At 42.4% G+C, this 19543-nt stretch overlaps 1 protein-coding gene across 1 annotated transcript in view; it reads right to left on the bottom strand.

Moving 5' to 3' along the window:
• Positions 1–19543, bottom strand: part of dnah6 (dynein, axonemal, heavy chain 6) — a 276461-nt gene that overhangs the window by 235290 nt on the left and 21628 nt on the right. Inside the window, 8 exon segments of the mRNA XM_060916664.1 lie at positions 5198–5349; positions 5452–5572; positions 13819–13908; positions 16381–16491; positions 16659–16769; positions 16869–17046; positions 18787–18934; positions 18985–19090. Coding sequence (XP_060772647.1) covers positions 5198–5349; positions 5452–5572; positions 13819–13908; positions 16381–16491; positions 16659–16769; positions 16869–17046; positions 18787–18934; positions 18985–19090 — 1017 coding nt within the window.

Genomic DNA, 19543 nt, shown 5'->3' with positions numbered 1-19543 from the left:
CGGCTTTCTCAGTTTTGTTTGACGTAATTTATTTTGGTTGCGATTCCAGCTTTCTCGTTTGCGCTCCCTGACTTTTTGCTTGCAGTTTTGGCACAAACTTCACGTGTGGGCGGGCTGTCCAGGAACGCATTCCCATTGGCTAACTTGTGTTTGACTGACAGCTCCGCTCAGCCATTCCCTACTCGGATTCTGGCGGACTGTTTGACAAGTGACTGATCCATTGACGGTAAACAAGGATCGAGTGGACTTCAGTGGCGACTATGATATTGAATTTACACTTTGTTGAATTAATTCAATATCACAGTCGCCACTGAAGTCCACTCGATCCTTGTTTACCGTCAATGGATCGGTCTAGGGGTCGACCGATAATCGGCCTGGCCGATATATCGGGCCGATATTCTGCATTTTTAGGGTTATCGATATCGGCCATAATTTCCACCGATATGCCGATAACATGCCTTTCTGCAGCCATTTCGTTCCTAACGCGACTGTCACTGCACGTCCTTTCCTGCACTCGCCTCTCTGAGTTCAAGAACACGGTCCCGCCCACCACAACATCTGATTTGTTGTGAACTGTTTCAAGGCGGCCGTATGGGCACTCGGGCAGAAGCGGCACAAGGGATACAGCCAATCAACACGCGTAGCTAAACTCTGAACTGTTTCAAGGCGGCCGTATGGGCACTCGGGCAGAAGCAGATCCCACTTCAAGGTAAGGACACGCTGCTTTTGCCGCAATAAGTCAAAAACACACAAGTTGCAAAAGCACAACATCATTATATGTTTACATTCTTCATCTACTACTCGTTAAAATTGTCCATTTGCATCTGTGTAGCCAGGCAAACTTAGCTTACGGAAGAAAGCACTTGAATTAGCCTACAACCAACTAGTCTCGCTGAAACTACATGTAATGCTGTCCATAGTAGGCAGTCCCCAGCATAACGTAGGCTGCAGTCATTTTTAAATCCCCGTCTGGAAACGTTGTGAATGTGTCAGTAGTTCTACTCGAACAGTAGAATGACAGCCATACAGAGAGGTGGTCAAGGGAAGACGAAATAAAACGTAGTGTTTGTGTTCTGTAGGCTAGCGCAAGCCTACTGGCTATTTGTTATGGTGATGAGTAAACTTCATGACGTGACTCGTGCTCAAAAAGCGCATTGCACTTGTATATGTTAGGTAACTTTATAAAGCACTATTTGAACATTTAAACACGCCAGGTGTGATATGGTGCTAGTAGGCTGTGTAATACTGTAGGGAGTTTGTCAGAACGCTTGTTGTGGGCTCAGTAATTAATTGTGTCGTGGATGCACACTTGCTTGGATAAACGGTAATGAACAAAATACATCAATTAAACTCTTGACTTAAATGTTCTTATGCTACTTCACATTGCGCTGTAATGTATTCCACTATTTATAATTCTTGCGCAAGTGATTCTCCTCGCTAGCGCTTCTGATTCGGAAAGCGATATACTCTTAAAGGAGCAGAGCCGTAGATGGTTACTTGTTAAGTTGTTACATAATAGGGAGTGATAGCCGACTTTATGTTTGATTTTACTTTTTAAAAAATGCTGCAGGCAGTTTTGTTATTTTTTTTGCTACGCTTGATTTGTTATTTAAAAACTACTTGAAGTTGGTAAGTCTTACTTAGTTCTTAGTGTAAAAGAATCCAGAGTGTATTTTCATTTATTTTCCACTGAAAATGGTGAGCTGTAATTTATTATTATAAATATAAATATAAATAAATTATAAATATTTATTATTTATGAGCAGTGATTTATTTTTTTATTGGTGAATATTTATTTTATTATTATTTCTCATTTTATTCTAACTAATGTTTGACTTTATTGTACAAATGCTGCTGGCATCTCCCTGCACAAAATTTCATGTTCAATTTTACAATTAAACATACATTTCATGGATATGAAGGTCTGTGTCAGTGTGTGCTATGTTTAATTTCATGTGAATTATAATGTTTACATTTATCGGTTGCGCATATCGGTTATCGGCATCCCAATTCCATAATAATCGGTATCGGCCCTGAAAAAAACATATCGGTCGATCCCTAGATTGGTCACTCGTCAAACAGTCTGCCAGAATCCGAGTAGGAAATGGCTGAGCGGAGCTGTCAGTCAAACACAAGTTAGCCAATGGGAATGCGTTCCTGGACAGCCCACCCACACGGGAAGTTTGTGCCAAAACTGCAAGCAAAAAGTCAGGGAGCGCAAACGAGAAAGCTGGAATCGCAACCAAAATAAATTACGTCAAACAAAACTGAGAAAGACGCGGAACAAAAATAAAAGGTTTCTGAAGAGTAATAGACTGATATTTTGCACGATTACACGAATAATTTGTTTGCCAGTCTAAAAAAATTGACTTTTTTTTTCTTTTTTTGTATTTTGATTTGTCGTTTTTGTTTGATATTTCAAAAGTATTGTATGAACATTTTGGCACAAAATTGATTCCATACATGTTCTCTTAGAAATATAGGTTTTAAATGATTAAGAGTAGCTGTGCTATTATAGTGCAATTTTGATTCCTGTCAGGAGTAATCCAAATGCTTTATAAAGAACGCCATCTTGATCAACTGCTATAGAACTAACCTGCATGTATACAGTTTTAGCATTTTTTGGAGCAAAAGCACTGGGGTTTTTTTTCCAACCTTATTATCATAAGAAATAATGTGGCTATACAGTTGTGATCTGAAGTTTACATACAGTGACACGGATGTCATCTTGGATATGAATGTCATGGCAATATTTGGGCTTTCAGTAATTTCTTTGAGCTGTTCTTTTTCTGTGGCAGAATGTACAGTATACAGCTTTAATTTAAAAAAAAAAAACAGGAGAATTTCTTGCACAAGTTTTAATTTTCTTTGGGTTTTCTGAAATCAACACAGGGTCAAAAATTTACATACACTCACTTAGATTATTAATTCAGACGTGCTGAGACTTCAAAAATCTCTCTCATCTTGCCAAGGCCGAGGTCTCTTAACTTCCTGTTAGGGATCATGATTGACTGCAGCTGGTAGCTTCTCTGTGTCTTCATAAAAAGGGTTTGTTTACAGCATTCATTGGATTGACCAACACAGTAAAATGGGAAAGTCCAAGGAGCTCAGTGCAGATCTGAGAAAGAGGATCGCAGATATACACTACTCCAGAATGTCTCTTGGAGCCATTTCTAAACAACTGCAAATTCCAAGATCAGTTCAAACAATTGTATGCAAGTTATTGTGAGGTCTCGTCACTTTGCCAAGCCACTTTGCTTCAAGAAAACCCAAACTGTCACCCTCAGCTGAAAGGAAATTGGTTTGGATGGTCAGGAACAACCTGGGAACCACCATGGCACAGCCCTGCCATGAACTGGAAGCTGATGGATCACCGTCTACAGTTCAGATCACCATGGACCAAGAGGCTGCTATCCAAGAAATAACCCCCTGCTCCAAAATTGACACCTTCAAGCTTAACTAAAGTTTGAAGGTGACCACACGGACAAGGAAAAAGCCTTCTGGAGGAAAGCTGTATGGTCAGATGAGACAAAGATTGAGTTGTTTGGCCACAATGACCACCATGTACAGAGGGACACTGTACCAGCTGGTGGTGGTGGTAGGATCATCATGCTCTGGGGCTGTTTTGCTGCCAGTGGAACTGGTTCATTGCACAAAGTGGATGGAATAATGAAGAAGGAGGACTACCTCAGAATTCTTCAACATAAACCATCAGAAACCTGAACACGACTTGGGAGTTACAACAGGACAATGAACCCAAACACACATCAGAGCTGGTTGTGGAGGATAAAGCAGGCTAACATTAAGCTGAAAACAAGTCCTGACTTCAACCCTACCGAAAATATATGGACCGTGCTGATAAGTCGAGTCCATGCCAAGGAAAAAAAAAAATTTTAATTGAACTCTACCAATTCTACCATGAAGAGTCGTGAAATATCCAACCAGAATTCTGCCAGAAGCTTGTTCATGGCAAACAAAAATGTTTGGTCAAGGTGAATCTTGCAAAGAGACATTTTACTCAAATATTAGGTGTGCTATATGTAAATTTTTGACCCTGAGTGTATAATTTTGACCCTGTGTTGATTTAAAAAAACCCAAAGAAAATTAAAACTTGTGCACCAAATTCTCGTGATTTTTTTTAAAAGATGTATGCTGTACCTTCTGCCAGTTCAAAGAAATTACTAAAAGCCCAAATATCGCCATGACATTCATATCCAAGATGACGTTCATGTCACTGTATGTAAACTTCTGACCACAACTGTAATCTTATACAATTGTCTGCTCTTTTTTGTAAGGCTTAAAAAAATTCATATCTTAGAAGATTAGCATTGTACTTCCTCCACATATTATTTATAACAAAATTAATCAGTGCTTAAAGGAACAGTCCATCGTACTTCCATAATGAAATATGCTCTTATCTGAATTGAGACGAGCTGCTCCGTACCTCTCCGAGCTTTGCGCGACCTCCCAGTCAGTCAGACGCGCTGTCACTCCTGTTAGCAATGTAGCTAGGCTCAGCATGGCCAATGGTATTTTTTGGGGCTGTAGTTAGATGCGACCAAACTCTTCCGTGTTTTTCCTGTTTACATAGGTTTATATGACCAGTGATATGAAACAAGTTCAGTTACACAAATTGAAACGTAGCGATTTTCTATGCTATGGAAAGTCCGCACTATAATGACAGGCGTACTAACAGCGCATTGATATCTGAGCTCCGTGTCAATGCGCTGCCGAAGCGCACAGAAGGTATTAGTACGCCTGTCATTATAGTGCGGACTTTCCATAGCATAGAAAATCGCTACGTTTCAATTTGTGTAACTGAATTTGTTTCATATCACTGGTCATATAAACCTATGTAAACAGGAAAAACGTGGAAGAGTTTGGTCGCATCTAACTACAGCCCCAAAAAATACCATTGGCCATGCTGAGCCTAGCTACATTGCTAACAGGAGTGACCGCGCGTCTGACTGCGTCTGACTGACTGGGAGGTCACGCAAAGCTCGGAGAGGTACGGAGCAGCTCGTCTCAATTCAGATAACAGCATATTTCATTATGGAAGTACGGTGGACTGTTCCTTTAAAGTCTTGGATTTTGAGGACCCCGATGTACATAAAGGGCCAAACAAGTCTAATTTCTATCTATTGAAACAATTATTAGTGATCTAAGGACCAAAGCAATGTTCATGTATGTGTGCAACCTCGAGGCAGCGCGATACAGATGGTGTTAGTTGGCTCTTTAGTTGAACTGTGTCCACCAGCAGGATTCCCAGGTGTCTCTTCACCTTAATGGCCAGGACTTCCTTTTGCTGGCTGTTATACCTCTCCAGACGTTCATGAAAAAACGCCAACTCTAGGTCACACACACATTAGAACTTCAACTACTATCATCACTGTAGTGCAAATGCAATGCCTAATAAAGTCCTAATAAAAGGTGTGAACTGGAACACTCTACCGTGGTCCTGTTCTTTAAGAGCTTCCAGGTCCAGGCTTTCGTTCTCTTGATAGAAGAGGTGGATTGACTTGAAGGTGTGGGCATATACGTCGGCGGCATCAAACGCAACTTGAATGGAATTCTGGGAGTCGAAAACAAAAACATTTCTATTTAACATCATGCGGCTGTTAGCAGTAAAAGACAGAGGTTGATATATTGGAAGAAAATAGGTACCCTATGAGTACATGGAGCTACTGCTTATAAATAAAACTGTTTTCTGACCCCCATGTCCATACAGTAAATATAGCATACAGTTAGGTTCATAAATATTTGGACAGAGGCAACATTTTTCTAGTTTTGGTTCTGTACATTACCACAATGAATTGTGAACAAAACAATTCAGATGCAGTTGAAGTTCAGACTTTCAGCTTTAATTCAGTGGGTTGAACAAAATGATTGCATAAAAACGTGAGGAACTAAAGCATTTTTTAAACACAATCCCTTCATTTCAGGGGCTCAAAAGTAATTGGACAAATTAAATGTTCATTTCTAATACTTGGTTGAAAACCCTTTGTTGGCAATGACTGCCTGAAGTCTTGAACTCATGGACGTCACCAGACGCTGTGTTTCCTCCTTTTTAATGCTCTACCAGGCCTTTACTGCAGTGGTTTTCAGTTGCTGTCTGTTTGTGGGCCTTTCTGTCTGAAGTTTAGTCTTTAACAAGTGAAACGCATGCTCAATTGGGTTGAGATCAGGTGACTGACTTGGCCATTCAAGAATATTCCACTTCTTTGCTTTAATAAACTCCTGGGTTGCTTTGGCTTTATGTTTTGGGTCATTGTCCATCTGTATTATGAAACGCCGACCAATCAGTTTGGCTGGATTTGAGCACACAGTATGTCTCCGAATACCTCAGAATTCATCCGGCTGCTTCTGTCCTGTGTCACATCATCAATAAACACTAGTGACCCAGTGCCACTGGCAGCCATGCATGCCCAAGCCATCACACTGCCTCTGCCGTGTTTTACAGATGATGTGGTGTGCTTTGGATCATGAGCTGTACCAGAGCAATTCCAGCGTTATGGACGTGACACTTGAACTCAAAATGGCAACAAATGACCCAGTGCATGTTTTATTGTCTCCCAGTATTTAAACAGGTGTTGCATATTTTAAGGCTGTACCATACTGGAGAAGTGATAGAACAAGAACAATTCCCATAGTACATCTAGGGCATGCCAGAAAATGCCAATAAAAGATGCGTTATGGATGTGACAGAAAAAGTATCACTTTTCTTGGGTGACTGTACATTTTTATCAAACTCTGTGAAATTGTAAACCTAATGTCGAAATGGAGATATCCATTTGATAGAGGGGTCCAAGGTGAATATTAAAAAATCTTTGTTTAAAATATTTTGTACTTCATGCAGAGTTTCGGAAGGAAAAGTCAGCGTTATGGATGTGACGAAATTCCGTTATGGATGTGACGCGTCTGAAATAGACATGGCATATGTTTAGAAAATCAGCAATTTAACCACCATAACCCTTTGAAAAACTCTCTAAATATCAGCTAAAACTATCAAAGTTCTTAAATAATATTTAGGATGGCTATTGTTTTGCTGTTTTGTGGATTTTAGCATACATTTCTGTGGCTTGTGGCAGTAATATAGAATTGTACATGATCAAAGTTGATTTTAGCTTGGGTTTTACATTATAAGAAAGAAAGACTGACAGTGACATATTAGGTTGGTTACAAATTGGTTCAACTTATTCACATCTGTAAAATACAGGCCTAGGTGACATCTCTGGGAGTGGTTTTGATGTATTACATGTTGCTTTATTTTTGCATGGTGAGGTTGACATTTACATGGAATTGCCCACCACGCCTTCGCCATACTTTTTTCTTTCCATCATTCTGGTAGAGGTTGATCTTGGTTTCATCTGTCCAAAGAATGTTCTTGCAGAACTGTGCTGGCTTTTTTAGATGTTTTTTAGCAAAGTCCAATCTAGCCTTTTTATTCTTGAGGCTTATGAGTGGCTTGCACCGTGCAGTGAACCCTCTGTATTTACTTTCATGCAGTCTTCTCTTTATGGTAGATTTGGATATTGATACGCCTACCTCCTGGAGAGTGTTGTTCACTTGGTTGGCTGTTGTGAAGGGGTTTCTCTTCACCATGGAAATTATTCTGCGATCATCCACCACTGTTGTCTTCTGTGGGCGTCCAGGTCTTTTTGCATTCATGGGTTCACCAGTGCTTTCTTTCTTTCTCAGGATGTACCAAACTGTAGATTTTGCCACTCCTAATATTGTAGCAATTTCTCGGATGGGTTTTTTCTGTTTTCGCAGCTTAAGGATGGCTTGTTTCACCTGCATGGAGAGCTCCTTTGACCGCATGTTTTCTTCACAGCAAAATCTTCCAAATGCAAGCACCACACCTCAAATCAACTCTAGGCCTTTTATCTGCTTAACTGAGAATGACATAACAAAGGAATTGCCCACACCTGCCCATGAAATAGCCTTGGAGTCAATTGTCCAATTACTTTTGGTCCCTTTAAAAACAGGGTGGCACATGTTAAGGAGCTGAAACTCCTAAACCCTTCACCCAATTTTAATGTGGATACCCTCAAATGAAAGCTGAAAGTCTGGACTTTATGTCCACGTCCATTATATAACTACAACTTGAATATGTTTCAGTAAACAGGTAAAAAAAAAAAATTTGTGTCAGTGTCCAAATATATATGGACCAAACTGTATATACATGTTATCAGTTATACTCGCCTCATCAGGGCTTGTAGTATTTTGGTTACTGATTTTGTTTACTGTGTTTTGTTCAAAATACAGCGCTGTGAACTAGATCTATTTTCAAAATAGTATGAACGCACTTGTTCATGAATTGTCTTAAAAGCATTATTTAGTACTAATGAGTACATTTTGTTTCACAAGTGTAGTGTAAAGACTCTAAAATAAAAAAAATGAAAGCCAATGGCAGACGTTTGACCACTTTTAACTTCTACTCTTAGTTTTCACAAAGGAGCTGATTTATTCCCACGTGGGACTTTTGTAATTGCAAACTGAGCGGATCATTCAAAAGATTCCAACGTTGGATTCGCTGCTTTCACCAATTTTGGGGGGTTTTTTTTGGAATAGCTGGAGTTCTTGGCGTAAATATCTTCCAAAAAGCTAAAAAAAAAAAAGCTTACAAAACCTTTCATTTGCCTGTTCAGAAGGACCAAGCTGTGGTAAACTTTCTTGAAATAAACACCACTTACTTGAGAACAAATCAGTAGCCTTGGTGAACCACGAGGTGAATTTCGTTTATCTTTTTATCTGCCGATTATCTTCCGATACTGCTAAGTTATAATGAGGTTTCTCTTATTTCGTTTCTGGTTCTGATTGGTTCCGAAGTTTATCAAGAAGGAGAACGGGTAATTGAACCAGTTTGGGGTAACCTTACACTACTAAGCATCGAGCCCTCTTAGAGAAGGTCCAGCGAAGAGCAACTAAATTCGTATTGAACTATCCCCAAAACATGACATATAGAGAGAGACTAATTAAACTTAATTTATTGCCTTGAGAATATCAGAGAAATATCAGATTTACTTCTATTTTTCAAGTCCAGAAATAGCTTTACTGATATGAGAAACCACCTGAGTACATTTGAACCATATTATCATACACGTAATTATGACCTCAATAATTATAATTTTATTTGCGAACATAATCAGGATTTTTATAGGAAATCATACTTTGTCAGGACTGCTGAACTGTGGAACTTGTTGCCATCTAGTACTAAGGAAAATAACCCATTTACTACTTTTAAGACCAATCTACAGTGGCACTTGAAAGTTTGTGAACCCTTTCGAATTTTCTATATTTCTGCATAAATATGACCGAAAACATCATCAGATTTTCACACAAGTCCTAAAAATAGATTGTGGCAGCGGGGGCGTGGCCAAGCGTCGGTCTCTGAATGGAGGGCGGAGTCAGGGAAGGTAAGTGGTGGAATCATTGCACCTGATGGGAATTAACCTGTGTTTGTGTGTCTTCCCCAGTGACTGCGCCCTTTAAAAGGAGAGGAGAGCAGAGAAAGGGAGCTCTCTTCCAAACCAGAACACTTGTGTGTGTGCGTGTGCGCGCGCGTGTGTGTGTGGCGTGTGCGTGCGTGGCTGGGAATTTGAGAAAGGCTGAAAAGCAAAAAAATAAAGAGTTTGTTGAGAACTCAGTTCTGGCCTGCCGTGCTTCTGTGCTCCACCCACCTGGTCGAATACCACAGTGGTGCCGAAACCAAGGAAAGTGCAGAAGGGAATGGCCACATGGAGTCCTCCCCCTTCAAGGACCTGGTCCATGCCCTCGCCACGGCCCAACAGAGCCAGCACCAGGCGCTGATCGCCCTCCGGAAGGAGCAAGAACAACACTTCGAAGCCCTGATGCTGGCGCAACAGGAAGATCGCCAAGCATTCCAGCACCTGTTCGTGTCGGTGGGGGCCCCGATCACCACCGCCGCGGACCCTCCCCACCTCACCCTAATGAAGATGGGTCTGCAGGACGATCCCAAAGCCTTCCTCGCTCTTTTCGAGCAAGCAGCCGAGGCGTCGGGTTGGCCAGTGGAACAGCGCGCAGCGCGCCTCGTCCCCCTGCTAACAGGCGAGGCACAGCTGGCTGCGCTACAGCTCCCCGCCGACAGCCGGCTGGTCTACGCAGACCTCTGCATGGCCGTCCTCCAGCACATGGGTCACACCCCGGAGCAGCAGTGTCAGCGCTTCCGCACGCTGCGCCTGGAGGAGGTTGGCCGGCCGTTCGTGTTTGGCCAGCAACTCCGGGATGCCTGCCGGCGGTGGCTGAGGTCCGACAACCGCGACGCCGAGGGAATCATCGATCTGGTGGCGCTGGAGCAATTGTTCGCCCGACTTCTGGAAGGAACCGTGGAGTGGGTCCAGTGTCATCGCCCAGCGTCGCTGGATCAGGCCATCGAGCTGGCGGAGGACCATATGACGGCCGTTCCGACGGCAGGACAGCGTGTCTCCCCTTCTCCCCTCTCCTCTCTCTCCCCCCTTCTGTTCCTTGTCCTCACCCCATTCCCTCACCGCAGAGGCGGAGGCCAGCTCCACCCCAGCCGGCCCGCCGCACTCGCGGTGTCCAACCGTTTCCTACTTCCGTGTCTGTGTCTTCCCCCCCTCAAGTGAGTGATCTCCGGAACACTGGTGCAGAGAGAGAACCTGGGCCAGTATGCTGGCGCTGCGGTGAACCGGGGTACCTCCAGCATCAGTGCTCGGCAATGGAGGTGGGCACGGTGGTCCGGATCCCCGATGCGCCGGAGACCGCCCTCGATCGGGCCGGAGCGTATCGCATACCGGTGAGTATCCAAGGGGATACGTATCAGGCTTTGGTGGACTCCGGCTGTAATCAGACCTCAATCCACCAAAGCCTGGTGCAAGACGAGGCATTGGGAAGAGCGCAGTTGGTGAAGGTGTTGTGTGTGCACGGGGATGTTCACAACTACCCTTTAATGTCGGTCCACATTCTATTTCGAGGGGAGAAATTTAGAGTAAAGGCAGCGGTTAATCCTCGCCTTACCCACTCGATAATTTTGGGGACTGATTGGCCGGGATTTCGGGAATTGATGACGCATTTAGTGAAGAGTGGGGCCTGCCATAGTTCAGCGGGGGGAGGTCCCAGAGTGGCATTAGCGGGAGCAGCTGTCACAGAGTCGTCTACGTCATCACCGCGTCAGAGTGAGGAGTAGCAGGCTCCTCCTCCCACTCTCGGGGATTCCCTAGCGGATTTCCTGTTAGAGCAGTCGCGAGATGAGACTCTGCGGCACACCTTTGACCAAGTGAGAGTAATCGATGGTCAAACGCTCCAGCCAAACACCACCCCGTCCTTCCCCTATTTTTCCATCATTAAGGATAGATTATACCGAGTGACGCAGGACGCTCAGACTAAGGAACAAATAACTCAGCTTTTAATCCCAAAGAGCTGCCGGGAATTTATATTCCTCCTCGGACGGCTCCCCGGCCTGAGTCGGGCAGTGGGGGTATGTGGCAGCGGGGGCATGTGGCAGCGGGGGCATGGCCAAGCGGCGGACTGTGAATGGAGGGCAGAGTCAGGGAAGGTAAGTGGGGGAATCATTGCACCTGATGGGAATTAACCTGTGTTTGTGTGTCTTCCCCAGTGACCGTGCCCTTTAAAAGGAGAGGAGAGCAGAGAAAGGGAGCTCTCTCTCCCAAACCAGAACACTTGTGTGTGTGTGTGTGTGTGTGTGTGTGTGTGCGCACGCGTGCATGGCTGGGAATTTGAGAAAGGCTGAAAAGCAAAAAAATAAAGAGTTTGTTGAGAACTCAGTTCTGGCCTGCCGTGCTTCTGTGCTCCACCCACCTGGTCGAATATCACAGAGATAAAGAGAACCCAGTTAAACAAACGAGACAAAAATATTATACTTGGTCATTTATTTATTGAGGAAAATGATCCAACATTACATATCTGTGAGTGGCAAAAGTATGTGAACCTTTGCTTTCAGTATCTGGTGTGACCCCCTTGTGCAGCAATAACTGCAACTAAACGTTTGTGGTAACTGTTGATCAGTCCTGCACACCGGCTTGGAGGAATTTTAGCCCGTTCCTCCGTACAGAACAGCTTCAACTCTGGGATGTTGGTGGGTTTCCTCACATGAACTGCTCGCTTCAGGTCCTTCCACAACATTTCCATTGGATTAAGGTCAGGACTTTGACTTGGCCATTCCAAAACATTAACTTTATTCTTCTTTAACCATTCTTTGGTAGAACAACTTGTGTGCTTAGGGTCGTCTTGCTGCATGACCCGCCTTCTCTTGAGATTCAGTTCATGGACAGATGTCCTGACATTTTCCTTTAGAATTCCCTGGTATAATTCAGAATTCATTGTTCCATCAATGATGGCAAGCCGTTCTGGCCCAGATGCAGTAAAACAGGCCCAAACCATGATACTACCACCATCATGTTTCACAGATGGGATAAGGTTCTTATGCTGGAATGCAGTGTTTTCCTTTCTCCAAACATAACGCTTCTCATTTAAACCAGAAAGTTCTATTTTGGTCTCATCCGTCCACAAAACTTTTTCCCAATAGCCTTCTGGCTTGTCCACGTGATCTTTAACAAACTGCAGACAAGCAGCAATGTTCTTTTTGGAGAGCAGTGGCTTTCTCCATGCAACCCTGCCATGCACACTATTGTTGTTCAGTGTTCTCCTGATGGTGGACTCATGAACATTAACATTAGCCAATGTGAGAGAGGCCTTCAGTTGCTTAGAAGTTCCCCTGGGGTCCTTTGTGACCTCGCCGACTATTACACGCCTTGCTCTTGGAGTGATCTTTGTTGGTCGACCACTCCTGGGGAGGGTAACAATGGTCTTGAAATTCCTCCATTTGTACACAATCTGTCTGACTGTGGATTGGTGGAATACAAACTCTTTAGAGATGGTTTTGTAACCTTTTCCAGCCTGATGAGCATCAACAACGCTTTTTCTGAGGTCCTCAGAAATCTCCTTTGTTCGTGCCATGATACACTTCCACAAACATGTGTTGTGAAGATCAGACTTTGATAGATCCCTGTTCTTTAAATAAAACAGGGTGCCCACTCACACCTGATTGTCATCCCATTGATTGAAAACACCTGACTCTAATTTCACCTTCAAATTAACTGCTAATCCTAGAGGTTCACATACTTTTGCCCCTCACAGATATGTAATATTGGATCATTTTCCTCAATAAATAAATGACCAAGTATAATATTTGTGTCTCATTTGTTTAACTGGGTTCTCTTTATCTACTTTTAGGACTTGTGTGAAAATCTGATGATGTTTTAGGTCATATTTATGCAGAAATATAGAAAAATCTAAAGGGTTCACAAACTTTCAAGCACCACTGTAATTAATATTTATTTGTCTCAGCGAGGAACTTATCGTCCTCCGGGTTAGATATTAATTTAGCTTGATATACATCTGCCATATTCTGATTTACTTGTAGAATATGTACTTTAAGACTATATTTTTCATGTATGTTGTATTGTAGGATGTTAGACTGCAATTGGGACACAAGTTCTGATTCTTTCCCTCGTCACACCCCGTTTTAGACTGAATTATCTGTTTTGAGTCAATAATTGTTCCTCTTTCTTTTATTTGCATTGTTATGTATTTTTGGTGACGAATTCATTAAAATCTAAAAAAAAAAAAACGAACTTGATCAGGATAAGTGCTGATTGGTTACGACGTTTCACTATTGTTACACTCGTTCTTACACTCTTACAGCACCATGACACAGTGGCTCCGCCTCTACGAGGCAGTAGCCACAAAAAAATGGTTGTCTGCATAACGTGATGTTGATGCTGGATTGATGTTTGTGCATAAAACAATCAGTACCTTGATGTTACGGGTGATGCTCTGCAGGTGCTGGTCATTTTCCAGTGTGGCCTCAAAATCTGGACCATCGCCACATATTTTCTCCTCGATCTGTAACATGAAACAGATATATGTAGATTGAATTTAAATAAATGTATTCAACAGAACGTGGTTTACTTACTATGATATACAGTGCTCAGCGTAAATGAGTCCACCCCCTTTGAAAAGTAACATTTTAAACAATATCTCAATGAACACAAACAATTTCTAAAATGTTGACAAGACAAAGTTTAATATAACATCTGTTTTACTTATAACGTGAAAGTAAGGTTAATAATATAACTTAGATTCCACATTCTTCAGTTTTACTCAAATTAGGATGGTGCAAAAATGAGTACACCCCACAACAAAAACTCCATCTAGTACTTTGTATGGCCTCCATGATTTTTAATGACAGCGCCAAGTCTTCTAGGCATGGAATGAACAAGTTGGCGACATTTTGCAACATCAATCTTTTTCCATTCTTCAACAATGACCTCTTTTAGTGACTGGATGCTGGATGGAGAGTGATGCTCAACTTGTCTCTTCAGAATTCCCCATAGGTGTTCGATTGGGTTCAGATCAGGACACATACTTGGCCACCGAATCACTTTCACCCTGTTCTTCTTCAGAAATCCAACAGTGGCCTTAGATGTGTGTTTAGTCATGTTGGAAAAGTGCACGGCGACCAAGGGCACGGAGTGATGGTAGCATCTTCTCTTTCAGTATAAAGCAATACATCTGTGAATTCATGATGCCATCAATGAAATGCAGCTCCCCGACACCAGCAGCACTCATGCAGCCCCACATAAGGACACTGCCACCACCATGTTTCACTGTAGGCACCATGCAGTTTTCTTTGTATTCCTCACCTTTGCGACGCCATACAGTTTTGAAGCCATCAGTTCCAAAAACATTTATCTTGGTCTCATCACTCCAGAGTATAGAGTCCCAGTAGTCTTCATCTTTGTCAGCACGGGCCCTGGCAAACTCTAGGCGGGCTTTTTTGTGCCTGAGCTTTAGGAGAGGCTTCTTTCGTGGACGGCATCCATGTATGCCATTCCTCTGCAGTGTAAGCCATATTGTGTCACGGGAAATAGTCACCCCAGTTTGGCTTTCTACTTCTTTAGATAACTGCAGTTAACTTGCATGCCGATTTTCTTCAACCCTTCTCATCAGAAGACGCTCCTGTCGAGGTGTTAACTTCCGTGGACGACCTGGACGTCTCTGTGAGATGGTTGCAGTTCCATCTTTCTTACATTTTTGTACCACTTTTGCTACAGTATTCTGACTGATCAGTAAAGCTTTGCTGATGATCTTGTAGCCTTCACCTTTGTGGTGTAAAGAAATAATTTTCTTTGGGGAATTCTGAAGAGACAAGTTGAGCATCACTCTCCATCCAGCATCCAGTCACTAAAAGAGGTCACTGTTGAAGAATGGAAAAAGATTGATGTTGCAAAATGTCGCCAACTTGTTCATTCCATGCCTAGAAGACTTGGTGCTGTCATTAAAAATCATGGAGGCCGTACAAAGTACTAGATGGAGTAGTTTTTGTTGTGGGGTGTACTCATTTTTGCACCACCCTAATTTGAGTAAAACTGAAAAATGTGTAATCTAAAGGGGTGTTCACACGGCACATATTTGCATCGATGCTGCACTGATGTATTTTGTTGCGATATATCTTACACCGGTGTAAATTTTGTGGAGCGTTCACACGTCACAAACCTGCTTACTAGAGAGAAGCGTGTTAGCACCGGTGCAGCCCCACTTGCGATCACACGGCGTTTTTTGTGACCGTGCTATACGATAGTAATAATGCAGAAATGAAATATGCACACGCGTGAAAATGTACTTCCTTTTCCCGGTTGTCATGGCATCACCAAGCGCCGGGAAAACAACATGGATGAAGACACCAGTGTTGCCAGATACTGCTGACGTTTTCCAGCCCAAAATATGTTCAAATCCGCCAAAATGCACTTAAAACCGCCCAATCTGGCAACACTGGAAGACACGCAGTTCTGCTGTTGTTGATATTCGCCATTTTGGAAGCGCAAAATACCAGGATGCAAATTATGCAATGCCCGTATGTAATCAACTCTCCTCACGCGTAGCGAGTCGACCCCTGTAGCGTTCAGACGGCCCATTTTATATCGGTGCTGCCCCGCAAACTAGCATTTACTCCGGAGTAAATTTCTTAAACCACCTCCCGAGCAGGGTTAGATTTGCACCGGTTTAAGCAGCTTTCAGGGGCTACACCGGTATAACTTTGTACCGTGTGAACGCTCTACCGGGGCAGCCCCGGTGCTTCACCGGAGTAAAAGTTGCCATGTGAACACCCCTTAAGTGATATTATTAACCTTACTTTCATGTTATAAGTTAAACAGATGTTATTTTAAACTTTGTCTTGTAAACATTTTGGAAATGGTTTGTGTTCATTGAGATATTATTTAAAATGTTACTTTTCAAAGGGGGTGGACTCATTTACGCTGAGCACTGTATAGATATACACACAGTAGTTTGAGTTGTGTGTCAGTAATGCTGTACCTTATTATTAATTATGGGGTGTGTGAAGGCATCGAAGTCAGAGTCTAGCACTAGAGGCTTCAAAAACAGGACTGTCGCCTTGAAACTGGAGATTATCCCTGCTACAATCTCCTGACACATACACAAACACAAAAAAGTCAACACATGAACCTCTCAAGCCCGGATTCTGGGTATCATTAGAGATGCTGGTATATTTTTGTTACTAAACATGATGTAAATCTTATCCAGGCTGACATTCCTTTTCACATATTTTTGAAACATAATTTGCACCTACAAACCTGGAAGTCCCTGATGGACGGCTGGAAGGCCAGAGCACGCGTGTCCATCAGCAGCTCTGTGATTAACATAGGTGACACTGAAACTTCAGCGTTCTGTTCCCACACACTGTCCTGTAAGACACACACGGCAATCCATGCAGCACACACAGCAAATGGTCAAAATAGGCAATCACAAAAGTAGCATACTCTCACGGACAAACTGATACACACCTTGTCATTTGTGTCATCTGTGTCATGTGTGTCCTCTTTACTGGCCCAGCTCTGTATGAGTGTGTGTGACGGGGTGTGTGCCTTGTGTTCTAAGAGCGCGCTCATCAACTTGCTGATGGAGTTGACGGCCAGCGTGTGCAGGCTGCTCATAACCAAATAATCAGCCAGGCGGATGAAACTGAACACACACACACAAACACACGATCATGCATAGCAACCAAACACTTCACTCTACCACACTGTTGATTATTTGTCGATAACAGTAAGCACAGTATACAGTCGTGCTTGAAAGTTTGTGAACCCTTTAGAAATTTCTATATTTCTGCATAAATATGACCTAAGACATCATCAGATTTTCACACAAGTCCTAAAAGTAGATAAAGAGAACCCTGTTAAACAAATGAGACAAAAATTTTATACTTGGTCATTTATTTATTGAGGAAAATGATCTAATATTACATATCTGTGAGTGGCAAAAGTATGCGAACCTCCTGGTTTAGCAGTTAATTTGAAGGTGAAATTACAGCTTCAGCTCTGGGATGTTGGTGGGTTTCCTCACATGAACTGCTCGCTTCAGGTCCTTCCACAACATTTCCATTGGATTAAGGTCAGGACTTTGACTTGGCCATTCCAAAACATTAACTTTATTCTTCTTTAACCATTCTTTGGTAGAACGATTTGTGTGCTTAGGGTCGTTGTCTTGCTGCATGACCCACCTTCTCTTGAGATTCAGTTCATGGACAGATGTCCTGACATTTTCCTTTAGAATTCGCTGGTATAATTCAGAATTCATTGCTCCATCAATAATGGCAAGCCGTCCTGGCCCAGATGCAGCAAAACAGGCCCAAACCATGATACTACCACCACCATGTTTCACAGATGGGATAAGGTTCTTATGCTGGAATGCAGTGTTTTCCCTTCTCCAAATATAACGCTTCTCATTTAAACCAGAAAGTTCTATTTTGGTCTCATCCGTCCACAAAACATTTTCCCAATAGCCTTCTGGCTTGTCCATGTGATCTTTAGCAAACTGCAGACGAGCAGCAATGTTCTTTTTGGAGAGCAGTGGCTTTCTCCTTGCAATCCCCCTGCCATGCACACCATTGTTGTTCAATGGTCTTCTGATGGTGGACTCATGAACATTAACATTAGCCAATGTGAGAGAGGCCTTCAGTTGCTTAGAAGTTCCCCTGGGGTCCTTTGGGACCTCGCCGACTATTACACGCCTTGCTCTTGGAGTGATCTTTGTTGGTCGACCACTCCTGGGGAGGGTAACAATGGTCTTGAATTTCCTCCATTTGTACACAATCTGTCTGACTGTTGATTGGTGGAGTCCAAACTCTTTAGAGATGATTTTGTAACCTTTTCCAGCCTGATGAGCATCAACAACGCTTTTTCTGAGGTCCTCAGAAATCTCCTTTGTTCGTGCCATTATACACTTCCACAAACATGTGTTGTGAAGATCAGACTTTGATAGATCCCTGTTCTTTAAATAAAACAGGGTGCCCACTCACACCTGATTGTCATCCCATTGATTGAAAACACCTGACTCTAATTTCACCTTCAAACTAACTGCTAATCCTAGAGGTTCACATACTTTTGCCACTCACAGATATGTAATATTGGATCATTTTCCTCAATAAATAAATGACCAAGTGTAATATTTTCATCTCATTTGTTTAACTGGGTTCTCTTTATCTACTTTTAGGACTTGTGTGAAAATCTGATGATGTTTTAGGTCATATTTATGCAGAAATATAGAAAATTCTAAAGCGTTCACAAACTTTCAAGCACCACTGTAAAAGTGTTTTATTCTTTCCATAAAGTATAAGAGACATGGAATTAGTTCAAAGCCCATTTTGAATACCAATCGATATCAAGCTAAGCAATTAGTGTACTATTAGTGTGACATACTAACCATGTGAGGCGACTGCAGAGGAATTTCTTATTGTGCTGCATCACGTAGCTCGTTTTGTCTGGAGTCGGTTCGTACAACCTCTCCAAATCACCTGACACACATGGTTACACATTTTCAGTATGCAGATTTGTGTCATCCATAATCTAATCTATAGATCCACCCGGTTAACATGTTCCCATGAAGGTGTACCGTTCTCACCTTTGCCGTAGTCAGGTCTGTACCCGGACTCGATCAGAGTTGTGTAACACGCCGTCAGGGCCACCTCCTTTACCAGTTCTCGAAATTCTCCCAGTCTTGAGGACACCTGCAACACACACAAGAATGATTTTGTTAAAATTAAGGTCATTAATTATAACATACATTTAAAAAAGCTCAATGTGGAGACGTTTATACACTAGATCGTACAACCCCGATTCCAAAAAAGTTGGGACAAAGTACAAATTGTGAATAAAAACGGAATGCAATAATTTACAAATCTCAAAAACTGATATTGTATTCACAATAGAACATAGACAACATATCAAATGTCGAAAGTGAGACATTTTGAAATTTCATGCCAAATATTGGCTCATTTGAAATTTCATGACAGCAACACATCTCAAAAAAGTTGGGACAGGGTCAATAAGAGGCTGGAAAAGTTAAAGGTACAAAAAAGGAACAGCTGGAGGACCAAATTGCAACTCATTAGGTCAATTGGCAATAGGTCATTAACATGACTGGGTATAAAAAGAGCATCTTGGAGTGGCAGCGGCTCTCA

This window comes from Neoarius graeffei, chromosome 3 (genome assembly GCF_027579695.1).
Source record: "Neoarius graeffei isolate fNeoGra1 chromosome 3, fNeoGra1.pri, whole genome shotgun sequence".
Lineage (NCBI taxonomy): Eukaryota > Metazoa > Chordata > Actinopteri > Siluriformes > Ariidae > Neoarius > Neoarius graeffei.
The sequence above is the reverse complement of the archived record's forward strand: the minus strand, read 5'-3'. Positions and strand labels throughout refer to the sequence as shown.